The sequence below is a fragment of the Melospiza georgiana genome, chromosome Z, assembly GCF_028018845.1.
Source record: "Melospiza georgiana isolate bMelGeo1 chromosome Z, bMelGeo1.pri, whole genome shotgun sequence".
In the NCBI taxonomy this organism is placed as follows: domain Eukaryota; kingdom Metazoa; phylum Chordata; class Aves; order Passeriformes; family Passerellidae; genus Melospiza; species Melospiza georgiana.
The window spans coordinates 47,869,188-47,882,308 of NC_080465.1; the positions used below are offsets into that span (position 1 = coordinate 47,869,188).

At 36.0% G+C, this 13,121-nt stretch overlaps 1 protein-coding gene across 3 annotated transcripts in view; it reads left to right on the forward strand.

Moving 5' to 3' along the window:
- Positions 1–13,121, forward strand: part of PDE4D (phosphodiesterase 4D) — a 347,631-nt gene that overhangs the window by 263,967 nt on the left and 70,543 nt on the right. For all 3 annotated transcript variants that reach the window (XM_058044061.1, XM_058044062.1, XM_058044064.1), the window contains exons 3-5: positions 2,918–2,954; positions 5,403–5,476; positions 6,295–6,344. In XM_058044061.1, the coding sequence (XP_057900044.1) occupies positions 2,918–2,954; positions 5,403–5,476; positions 6,295–6,344 (161 nt within the window). The remainder of the gene's footprint in view (positions 1–2,917; positions 2,955–5,402; positions 5,477–6,294; positions 6,345–13,121) is intronic.

Sequence of the window (13,121 nt, forward strand, 5' to 3'; positions counted from 1 at the left end):
CCTCAGGGTGGGGATCAGCATAGGTTATATGGTGTGAGTTCAAGTGTCATGTAGGAAATGTTATGAAGAAAAAATCAGAAATTTGTAGAAGTTTAGGCTTCACCACTTTACTGTGGCTAATAGCTTGCAATTGAGTGTATAATCTTTGGTCTGCTAAAGAGAATTTTGCTTGTGTTTTATGTAACAGGCATTAAACTCATGTGGGCCGGTGCATGTTTTAGCAGCATTCTTTGGTGATGGAGAACTGATAATTTTGAATTTTGGGGCTCTGTGAAAAATATTCTGTTTTCAAACAGCTATTTCATTTGAAAAATTAAGATGTGAACAAGTATAGCAGGCATTCTAGTTAAGAGAGTCCAGCAGTGATGTGAACAATTTCTTCTAGCTTTAAAGGCTAATACCTCTGTCTGTATTTAGAAGCTTGTGGCATATTGCAGTATTTATGCTCCCTCTTGCTTCTGTATACAGATGAGGGCACTATCCTATCTGGAATCCAGAACGAATTACCCATAAGATTCCATGTCATCTGTAGAGGGGGACACTGATACCTTGTAGTGTTTATTACACTGCAGTACACTCTGTATCAATGGCATTTTGAATCACACGTTCCTGCTTTTCTGTATCAAAACCACCACAAGCTTCTTTGGACATATCTGCTCTATTTTTGAACCATCTCACCTTGTCCAGATTTTCTGACCTAATGTGGATCAAAGATTGCTCACCACCTTTTATGATTGCATTGCACTTCAAGTGGTCTGGTGAGTGCTAAACTATTTTGAAAAAGCTGTGGATATCTGTACGTTCAGTATCAGGTTGAACAAAATAATGATAATATCTGGATTTGTTGCTCTTGACACAAGGGAGATTTGAAAAGTGAAAATCAAGTCCTGGCTTGATTTCAGTACATTAAATTACTACTTAATCATGCCTCTTCTGAAGAATAACAAGCTACAGTATGATATCAGTGTTCTTCAGTGAAATACCGTCCAGAAACAACTCAAGTAGAATCAAATTTGAAAATGAGAAAAATGGGATCCTGTTATTTTACATAAAAGAATAAAGATCCTCCAGGACAGAAAGCCGTAGCTCTTGCCTTTTATGGGTGTCTCAGCATCCACAGGGTGGCAAACAGGGGCTAAATGGGAAGGAGAGGAAGTATCATCTACAATAAAAAAATCTCACAAGAGATTTTGAGGAGGACAATCTTATTTTCATATTTTTTTGCCAATCTGAAATTAACTGTTAGTGACTATGTTTCAGGAGTTGTCTGGTACTTTGAGGCACTGGTGAATATTTTGTGCATTTGTGTCATATATTGGGCATTCAGAGTATTTGCCACTGGTAGATGCTAGAAAGAACCATTTCCATGTCTCCACTGTCTTATTTACAGGTAGAAACTATTGAACATTTTCTGTTCTTTGTCCAGTGCTGCTGCTACCTGTAAACTTACATCTTCATAATTCTGCCCTTTCATAATTTCTAAATGTACAGTTTAGACTGTAAAGTGGCCTTATGTTTGGGCAGGGAGCCCTTTAAATGTCAAAAAGGAAGCAAAAAATGGAGTAGCTCTATGCAAATAAAAATATCCTTTATAAAAAATAAGAAATTAAAGGACTATTGAGAAACATTTAAGCCAGCTGTCACATATCAGATAATGCCATTTCACAGAACTCAAAGACAAAGAGCATAATTTTCCTGGAAGTGAAGTAGCATAGTCACACTCTCTTTCAGTGGAGAACAGGATAAAAAATGAAAAAAAGGCACTTGGCTTATCTTCTGCTGAAGCCTTTGTGTAATTCATTAAGCAACCCTTATCTAAAATTATAGTGCAGGGCATTTGCTGATGTTTTCCTGACCCAATGAAAACATAAAGAGGCACTAAACCCAGGTGGTCATTAGCTCTCCTGTTAATGCTCCGGGCTGATTCATGTTGTCTATTATACCTGATTGGATTTGGCTTTCCTGAGCAATTAAAGCCTCTGAGTTCCTCCTATGGAGGACATGTTTCTTTTGGTTTGTTCTAAGTCAGGCTAATGTGCTTTCTGTCCAGTCTGGACCTGTGGTTTCACCTGAAGCACTACCCTATTCCAACCACTCCTGCAAAGACTGTGTTCAAAGTGCAGATTTCTTCCACAGGGTGTTTAAAAATCCATTCTTCTGTTACCAAAGGAATAAAAGAGATGATAATGAAAATGATTACAGAGTTATTAAACATTCTGATGATCCTGAATATTGGGGAGTTTTGTTTCATCCTTACAGAATGATTGTACAGCCGTAGAGATTGCACATACTGCTTTTAATTAGGTTCTTGCAGTATCTGCAAATCATTGCTGCCTTGTGGACAGTATATAAATTATAAGAATAATGTTGTAGCAAGTCAAACACAAGTCACATTTCTCCATTATCAGCCTTTTTCTAATTAGATTTTCGTGGACTTGAAATCTAATGTTCAAAACTCATATTTTATACTTAAACTTGAATAATATTAAAATAGCAGCAAATCAATATTAGTTTCTGTTAGAAGTTGCAGCTTATAATTCATGGTAAATTCACTACAGGGAAGTACAAGAAAATTAAAAACATATTGTATTTCTGCCTTTGGAGTCACTTTTGGAACACTCACCTCTATCCTTTGGGATGACATGTCTGTGGATTAATCCCGGATGGTCAGTCACCTGCCATACCCACGGCACAGAAAGTGGCCGGTCTGTCAACATTCCCATAGACTTGCCAGGCAGCTGGGCAATAACTAAGTTGGTACTTGCTTTTCAGAGTGTGTGTGTAACATAATAAAGTGTAATTGCAGAAGAATAAAACTGGAGTTACCTGTACTGTGTTATAAAACCTGATTTTATTTCTGTTAAAGCAGCAAATTTTTCTAACTCGCAACTCTCCTTATTTTTTATTTTTTTTTCAGACATGGAGATGATTTGATTGTGACACCATTTGCTCAGGTAGGAACAGCTTTGTCATATTTCTCACAAGGCCTTGTTATTTAAAGACAAAATGGTCAAACCAGTTCTTTTCTGTTGTTGATATTATATATGTTTGCCTGAAACAAGAAAAGTGTTTCAAGAGAAAGTCATAAACCTCCCACTCTGCTAACTATACCTCTTTTTCTTAACACTTTTTGATTATCTGAAAATTTGAAGTACAACAGCATGACAAACACCTTTTATCTCTTCCAAATACTGTAGCAGGCACTCATGATTGAGACAAATCTCTGATTCCTGTTATTCTGTTATTTTTCTAATTACAATTTCTGCACTTGAACATATTTTATGAATTAAATACATTGAGATTTTTGGACATGAGATAAATTTTACCCAGAACACTTATGTTCCCTTACAAAACCAGACTTGTTTTTTCTATTTAGATTCTGGTTTATAAAATACTGGTTCAAAATTCTTTATAATTCAGATTAAAAAGCCACAGTTTTTCAAAAGAGAGCTTCCTTATAAAGTATGCAAAATTAACATTGCTTTTCCTTGAACCAATGATGATGGGTTTTACTCCAAAACAGATAGGAATTAAAGTCAAATTACTGTATGAAGTCATATGTGATTGAAGATGAATGGAGAGAGAAAGGTTAAGTCCCAGAGCAGTGTCAAATAAGAATTTTATAAGAATATAGTATGTATTATATATATAATTTATAATATGTATTATGTAATATAATATACAATATATAATATATAACACATAATATTATATATTATATGTCATATATTACATATTATATTATATTATATTATATTATATTATATTATATTATATTATATTATATTATATTATATTATATTATATTATATTATATTATATTATATTATATTATATTATATATGTCATATGTCATACATATATATGCCACATATAAGCACATGTGGCAGCTTCAGCCACACTATTTAGGTTGCTTTGATCAAATAATAAGCTGTTAAAAGAATATTAAATACTTTATTATATATTTAATTATGTTTTGAAGAGATTCAGTGTTTATAAGACTCAATCAAGTCCTTGTTATGGGTAAAACCATCATCTTTTACTAGGAGAGAAAATATTAAGCAAGGGCCTTTTATAAAATACTCTGAAATCTCCACTGTGCCCCGAATATGCAAATTTGATGACATATTTAATTGGTTTAAATCCATGCTGAATTAAATATAAGTCAGTTTGCTTCCTGATTTTTGGAAGGAAAAACATAACAGATTAATAAACATAACAGATTAATACTGTTTCGTTAGACAAAAGTATTTTTTTTATCTTCACTTCTCTGGAAATTACCTCCAATGAGGTAATTGACCACTGTGAGTCATTGCTAGTTCTTAACATTTTGTTACAAACTTTCATTAATTTATTCTCTTTTTTCTTCGATGTCCTACTCACTTCCTACCTCCTGCATACATTTAAGGTGCTATGAAAAGAGGGTTGTGCACTCCTCAACCCAGATCTCTGAAACCCAGCTCCTCATTGCTGCTTTTGTTATTCGTCAGATGGGCTCACCAGGAACCAAGCCCAATCTGGGCTGAGAAAAAACGAAGCCCAACTTCTGCAAAGACATACCAATGATTAGTGTTGCTGCTTTCTCCCATTTCCGGCCTAGCTCCCATAAACTCATGGTTCCTCTCTGACATCAGCTGAACAACCTCTCCCCTGACAGAGAGGTTCACTTTTTTACCATCACATGGCACAAAATCTTTTGTATGTTACCTTGCTGTCTTCACAAGAGAGTGCCTATGCCACTTATAACATAAAGACACTCCACTGCATTCACTGTCTGCTATCTTACATCTTAAGCCCAGAAAGGAAGCAGTTCATCTATGTTGTCTTCCCCAATGCATAAAGCTTGTAAGAGTCTGCAGACTTTTTCTGCCTCTCAGGGGATAACTTCTCCTGGCCTTCTGCACTGAGTCCCTAAATCAACTGTGCCTCTTAGAGGAGATACTTCTACTTTTTTACTTTTCCTGGTAGTCTAGACAATCTCATTCCCTTTGTCCTTTGGAGTTTGTGGGGACCGAACTGCAATAAAACTGTAATTATTTCTTATGCCTGAAGTATTAGGGTTGAATGGACTATTATCTTCCAGACTCAAATGCTTTTCTTGTTATTTTAAAGAAATAAGTAGAATTATGTAAAAATAATTTCCTCCCCTGCAAGTCAGCCTTCCTTCAGACAGAAAATGATTTGTTTATGAGGGGAACAAAATAATAGAGGTAAAGTACTGACTTTGTATTACAGACATATTATTGTTAAATAATTGCCAAAGTATCCAGACTAACCTGCCCAGAAAACCTTTTACAGTGGTTTTGCAACGTGCTTTCCATTTTCTTTCAGCACAGTGGAGCAGAGATAGATCAGTCTCACTTATGCAGAAATTGATACTGAAACCACTTTTTTTGTTCCAGGTTCTGGCCAGCCTGCGTACTGTCCGGAATAACTTTGCTGCATTAACCAATTTACAAGACCGGGCACCCAGCAAGTGAGTGTCATTTTTTGGCCACTGAACTTTTTGCAGTGATAGTTTTTTTTTATGTAAGCTAAGAAGACAAATATGAGTTATAGATTTCAGTCTGTGCCACCAAACCTGCATAAATCAATGATGAGAAATAAGTTTATTAATCCCCTAAACATGTTATAGTTGGTGGCTGAGACAATAGCCCCCTTGCCTTCTAATTGATCTTGCAGTTGTTGTCCTTGCATAAACTTGGAGTAGGTTTTTTCACCTTATGTGATTTTAGATAAAGTAGTCATACGTCTAAGATCATTCAGAGATGACCATTCAGGCACAGCCTGAGTATTGCAGATGAAACAGAGGGAGCAGGAACTGCCCTCACTGAGATCTGCTTGCATGATCTGAACCTAGAACTCTTCTTCACTCATTCAAGGTAGTGATACCCAACCTACCCAGAGGAGTTAATAACTATAAATTAGGCAGCATAAATATGATCTCTCTCCAGTCATGTTACAGCATCACAGTTAACACTAATGTTAGTTACACTGGCAAATGTAGTGAAGTCATTTCCCTCACCCAAAGCATGCATTGTTGAAACCTAGAAGTAATTAGCATTTCAAAGAAAATAATGTCTTTGTATATGTTTATAAGTCACATTTCAAACTATGTATTTGCTCTAGATGTGATTAGGCAGGCTTTTAATAAACCTATAAGTTTCTAAAATTTTCCTGTTCTGGAGTTCCCAAATAAATTCCCAGGTAATGTATTTTCTGTTGTGTTGTTCAAGAATTCAGTCATCAGTGAATTTTTCAGGCTTAAACCTTTTTTCATTTCCTTTTTCACAGAAGATCACCAATGTGTAGCCAACCATCTATTAACAAAGCAACTATAACAGGTAAGAATAATTTATTTATAAAAAGCATCTAACTGAAATAGTAAATATAATAGTAAATATATATTACTTCATATACTTATATTGTTTCATATCCCTATATTTGTTTTATCAAAGAGGTTTTGAGTTTTTGAGTCACATAGTGACTCAAATTGGTGACTCCTAGTGTTCAGTCCTGTTAACGTCTGATTTCTATTTTATTATTCCAGTTTTAATTTAAGTTCTTTCCCAAATATTTTTCCTTATATACCAGTGTCTGACCATCTCATGAATAAAATAATTAACTTTTTACAAAGAAATCTGGTAGAAAAAAAATGGATATGAGGAATCTATTCATCTTTCTTTTTGGGATGTAGAGTTCTGTAGCTATGCAGGCACAAAGTCTTCACTTTAAAAGTGCGTATGCTATGAGGAGAAATGTTCAAAACTGAATTTTCTGATTTAGAATTGTAAATCCTATTTTTATAACATTTGTATGAGGAAGAAATTTCATTTTAAAACATAGAATCATTTCTAAGGAAGCATTGACTTAAAAACAAGACTAGCAGTGCAAATGACATTAATATTTTGGAAAATTTTACCCCACACTACTTTTGGTTATTTTGATGGCAACTTTGTCTTGTTTTTCTTTATGGAAATGCACTTTATTGGACCCCATATTTTTTACAACATATTAATTCACAACTTACACTATGTTATTTTCTGGGTGTTACTTTCTCTATTGTGTTCTGTCAGAGTAAAAGAGTATTTGCTTTTCTTCTTGATGAAAGTATACAGACACTTACTAAACAGGCAAATTATCATTTTAACCACAACCATAAACACAATTTTCCATAATTTTCAAAACACCTCATCTTTTTAATTGAATTATACATTTGTATCTCTAAGAAAAAAATGGTACATCAGCAATTTTGAGGAGCAATGTAGCTTTTCAATGTTCAATGATTTCTGCCTTTAGGCTCTGGAATGTGTTAAAATCAATGGGTTTTTTCAGCTAACCTCTCACCTTAAAAGGACCTGGTCTTGGCAGTTCTTTTCAGTTTTATTCTCCTAGGAGGTCATACACTATGAACATTTGTGTGTAGAGCTCATCAGGAGACAGAAGGTTATGTGTTTAAATCTATACTATAAACAGAAAGGCAGTTAGTTAAATAATAGTAAGAAGATATATCTATATATGTAAACCAATTATATTAATGATCCTTTCTTAATATATTTCTCGAAGAAGTAATTCTGGGCATTGGTTTCAGATTGCTCTCTATAAACCGTTTCAGTTATGAATACTATATCTATTTTTGATTTTGTGAGTTGTCTCATAGCAGAGTAATCCAGAAATATGTTAACTCAAGTACAGGGCTCTTTCTTTAACTCCAAGGGACTAACTTTAGAAAACATAGTGAAATTCATGATAGTAAAAGAAAATTATATCCAGAAAAGAAGATGTGCATGCCAGGGAACACTACCTTACATGCCCTCACAGCTGTTTGCCTGAGGTCGACTTCTTTTCTCCAGCAGGAGAAGCTGTTCAGACAGCAGGACCCAAAACACTATCTGTTGGAAGATGCTGTTGCTCTTTTTAAATTTTTCCTGATCTGAAGGTTTCGATTCAGTTAATCCTCAGAGTGAACTCTACATGTCAGACATAAATCATCTGATATTTTAAAGTTTAGAAAGAAAGTACCACAGTTAGCTCTCCAATTAATCTAGAAAATTCTTTATTTGCCAATAAATTCAAAGGCAGCAATAAAAGGCAAAGAATAGTAAGGATAATTTAGTCTAATTTAATTTAGTCTGATTTCTCAGAGATGCTGCTGGAATTTCTGTGCCCAAATTATGCACTGAACAGGATGATCTGAAGCCTGTGTGCGCTGGATATAAGTGGTTGAAAGACTTTAATGATATAACAAAGATATTAAGCCACTATAAAGCATGAAAATGGCTACAGTTCATTTTGACTATTGAATGGAAATTGAGGCTGGATACTATTTTGCATGAAAAGGTTTGCCCGTTCTTAGTTATAAGCTGGTTTTGATATTTCCATGGCAACTAATTTAATGGCATCAGTGCAGAAATATGCATAGGTTTGTTCTTGGGGCATATAGAATCCTAGTGAAATGTCTTAACAGCAGTGTGTTAAGAAGGAAGATTAAAAACACTTCTGCTATAATTCAAAGAATAATTGAAAGCCCTTTCGCATGCAACTAAGTTTTTTGAATTTTTGTGGGGAACATTCAAAATGTATCTTATAGAGATCCTTCCTGCTGAGAAATCCTCCTGGTTTTGCTGTTCTTAGAACTTGTGTCATGGAGTGTCCAGAAAAATACACCAGCTAGGGTAGACCCCCATCATATCATCCAGATGGCTCAGCTTGCAATCTCAGCAAGAACTTACAGGCAAGGTAGCAATCTAGGTGACTGGAGGGCACAGTGTCACTAAGCTATATTGATGATAAATCAGAAAACAGACACTTAAGATGGAGATTTTATGTTGCTAAAGACATGTCTCTGGGAAGATTCTCTCTGAGGAAAGAGATGATCACAGAAGTGAACTACTGCAGAAGATATCGGGGTATCAACAAAGGAAATATGAGAAGCAATCTGGTAAAGGCAAGTAACTAAAAAAGCAAGAGCAAAATTCTCTCATTTGCTATTTTAAGAATTCACCGTGAGGCATAAATCTATGGCAGCATACCTTAGCAAAAAAGTAAGAAACTATGCCATTGAGAAGTGAAACAGCACAGGAGTCATCTGTTCAAATTCTTAGAAGCAACAGCCACCCTGGTAGTCTTAAAATTTATGGTGATTTTTCAATCTAAATATGTAGCAGTTGTGATCAAAATAAAGTCCTTTCTATTCAGTATATCCACATGAATCCTTATTGTAAACTGTGTTGAGAGAAGCTAATGAATATCAATGACATGTTCATTATCAGACGGCTGTGCTATAGCATGCTGAGTGTTCCTTTTGCAGACAAATTGGGGAGCAGGACATGGGAGCTTTTCATGTAACAATAGAATTTCAAGATGGTGCCTTTCATACTTTCTTTAAACTCTGGAATGTAAATATCAGTTTTGACTATAGTCAGTGTGAATAAGCAGAGATGAAAACTTACCTCTGTTCAAAGTCTTCAAAAGGATTTGAATTTCCTACAAGTGTCATCTCTTTCTCATGACCACAACCAGCCTGAAATAACAGGGTTTGCTGCTCTTATGCATGGTGTTCTGTACTTCAACCAAAAGAGAGATTTCTCTCACTATGAATCATATTTTCTGGTGTTTCATTTCAAACTGACAGTAGTTCTCTTAGCACAACCAGTGAAATACAAATATTTTGTTTCCAAAACAAAGGAACTATCTGTGACTTGAGGATTAAGCTTGCCAGTTTTATTCTACAATTCTGCCCACTCATCCAGTCCACACTTCCAGAGTTTGCTTATGATGATACTGTGAGAGACAGTGTTGAAGGCCTTGCTGAATTCATTGCATGAGCTCTCACCTGGAGTACTGCACCTGGATCTGGGCCCCCCAGCACAGAAAAGGCTTTTCCCTGCTTGAGCCAGTCCAGAGGAAGCCATGATCAGGGATGATCAGAGAGAGCTGGGGCACCTCTCCTGTGAGGACAGGCTGATGGACGTGTGTTGTTCTGTTTAGAGAAGTGGAGGGTGATCCTACATATGTTACCTCTTCAGCTTTCCTGTAGGCCCCTTTATGTAGCCTTCGAGTACATAAAGGGGCCTACAGAAAGCTGAAGAGGGGCTCTTTACACGTGTTTGTCATGATAGGACAAGGGGAAAGGTTTTTAAGCTGAAAGAGGACAGATTTACAGTAGACATTAAGAAGAAATTCTGAGGGTGGCGAGGGCCTGGACCACGTTGCTCAGAGAAGATCTGAATGTTCCACCCCTGGATGGAATTGTTTGAGCAGGGGCTCTGAGCAACCTGGTCTAGTGGAAGGTGTTGAAACTAGATGGTCTTTAAAGCCTTTTCCAACTCAAACCATTTTATGATTCTATGAATTCTAATAGTAGAGAAAAATAAACATTTATATTTTGCAGCTCGGAGCATATTTAGATTTAGCTTCCATTAAAATCCCTCCATCTGACACATGAAGTTCCATAACCAAATAGCAATGCAGATATTGGTTGTTTTAGCTAGCTTCAGCTATCTTCTTTTTGCAAAACAAACTCATAATTTTCCAAATGTTTGAATATAGGATTGATAATCATCAGCTTTGGTGGAGCTGAACAAATCTAGTGGAGTTGAACCGGTTCCCCACCTTTACTGTGAAAAGCACTTTCAAGTGATCTGTATATTGTTTTCTTAAACAAGCAGTAATATTTTTTGTAAATAGGACAGATTTGGAAAACAGCCATATTTATGTCAGGGACTCTTTTCAGTTAATCATTAAAAGTCCGTATCTAGGTCATGATCACCAAACAGAGAGTTATCTCACTTATAGCCTTGTTAGCCACAACACAAACAAAATCATATTGCTCTGTGAGATACGGGGCAGAAATTACATTCAGACTGAAATTCATTCATACATCCCCTGACCCATAGGAAGTAAGGTATGTAGCTAACAGGTAAGGCATCGAAGAACCGGCAGTCAGCTCCCCACGCAGACCTTCAAAGTAATTTCCTCGTCTTTGGGGCTGAATTAGCAGCTTTATTCCTTGTACATGCAGAGTTTGTGAGCATTTGATAGTAATAAATGGAATCCCTATTTGCTTGCATTCTGAAAAAGAATTTTCAGTGTCTTAGCTTGTGCAGTACTTTCATGTGCTACAATTTTAAAAAACAGCTGCTTAAATGGAGTCATTCAGTAAAATGGTTTTCCTTTTAAAAAGTGTTGTCCCCAGTTCAGCTGCATTAGTTTAGGGAAGAGGCTGTTATTAACAGGATACAACTGTGAAGGCTTGCGGAATGCATTCTTCATCTTGATTTGTAGAGTTTTAATTAATGTTGCGAAAGTTTTCTAACCCGAAGGCTTCAAATGAAATCTATATGTAGAGCTCTTTTAGGGTGAGTGGGTTTGCAGAACAGTGATTAACCTCAAGGCAGAACAGCAGGAAGAGGACTGGCTTGGTTTTGAACCAGATAAGCTGTTCATGTATCATCTCACATCCAAGGAAGTGAATAAAACCAGGGCACAAAATAGACACTCTATATATTTGAATAGCACTCTTCAACACTGATACCTGATGGGCAAATATGTAAGCTTTCATAAAATAGGAAGTTAAACAAAGAAATACATGTCATAGTTTATGATATTCCTGACAGGAATGCCATGTAATTAAAAATAACCACTTGAAACAAAAATTAGAAAATAAAAGGGGATGTTTTGCAGAGAGTAGACAACAACACTCAGCCCTTGTGTATGAATTCAATTTTTTAGCAGTCTGTTTCAGTAGAAATATGTGGTGGTTATAAAAGTGCATAGAGACTAGAACCCATCATAGGGCTGACCTTTGCTTTTTATCTTTATCCAGCACTTCAGGTTACTTTTCATAAGACTGCAGTGTAGTGGAGCCTTGATTTTGTTTCAGACTCACACATTTTGGAGTTAGACTAGGGATACATTTAAAAAGAAAACATCAGAGGCATTATTAATCTCCACATCAATAATCTGATATGCAGCCCCACATAAATCTTTGCTTCTTACTTTCAAATTGGTCTCATATTTTGCTGCACCAGTAAAAGTCCTTATATCACTGTTTCACCCAAACTGTCCACTTCACTGGAAAGAGAAACAGGGTGACAAGCTTCATGTGCCTCTTCTCCTTTCAGCCTGTGTCCCTTACAAGCACTGTTAGTGTAGTACAGCAGAAAACTGTACTTGACCCCAGGCTGTATTTATTGTATTCGTAACAACAGAAAAACAACTGGAAAGAGTGAAATGTAGCTTTGTTTTTAAGACAGAGTTGAGAAGAATCAGAAAGAAAAATAGGACTCTTGCCTGTGTCATTTTTCTCCTTTCTATTACAAATGCAGTCCCTTGTCTGATGAATATAGAAAATAAAACTGAAGCAGATGTGGTTTCCAGTATGACTTGGTTGCAGTCTGGATGTACCTTCTTTTCACATCTTTCATTTCTGATCAGGGACACATTATCACCTGTTCAGTCTAAAAGATTTATTTAAAAGTAGATATTTTTCCTTTAATAGATTACTGAGAAACTGGCCTATTCCAGCCTATTCACTTTCCTGCGCATCCATTTAAAAATTAAGGGCTACGTTGAAATCACCCATTGAAGTGCATAAGTTCTGCTTTTATTGTATGCAGGTTCCTGAGTAAGGAGCCTGAACACAGCAGTGAATCAGAGTGGCCAGAAGCCATGGTCAGACAGCCCTGGAGACAAGATACAACAAAGCTTCCCTTTTCTGCATTTTCTCCCTGTGTCCTCGTGTGTTTTGCTTTACATCCTGCAAAATGACTCATCTTCAACTGAAAGGTGTAATTCCAGGTCTGGTGGTAGGAATACCCACTAATGCCTACTGCTCATTTTTAAGAACTAGGATTAAAAATTTAAGGAATAAGCAATGCCTAAAATTCAGTCTTCTTCTCTCAGGCCAAAAATTGAAATATATTAATGCAAAAAGACCTCTTTTTCCAATGTTTGGTAACTCAGAAGCTCAGAAAATCTTGGACAGTGGAAACTGTTCATCATGGAAACAACTGATTGGTGTGCAGTCATGTATTCAGACATGCCCCTATGCTTTATGCTTCCAGTTGGCTCTCTTGGTATCAAATCCCTCTGAACAACCACATGCATTCTTTATAGTC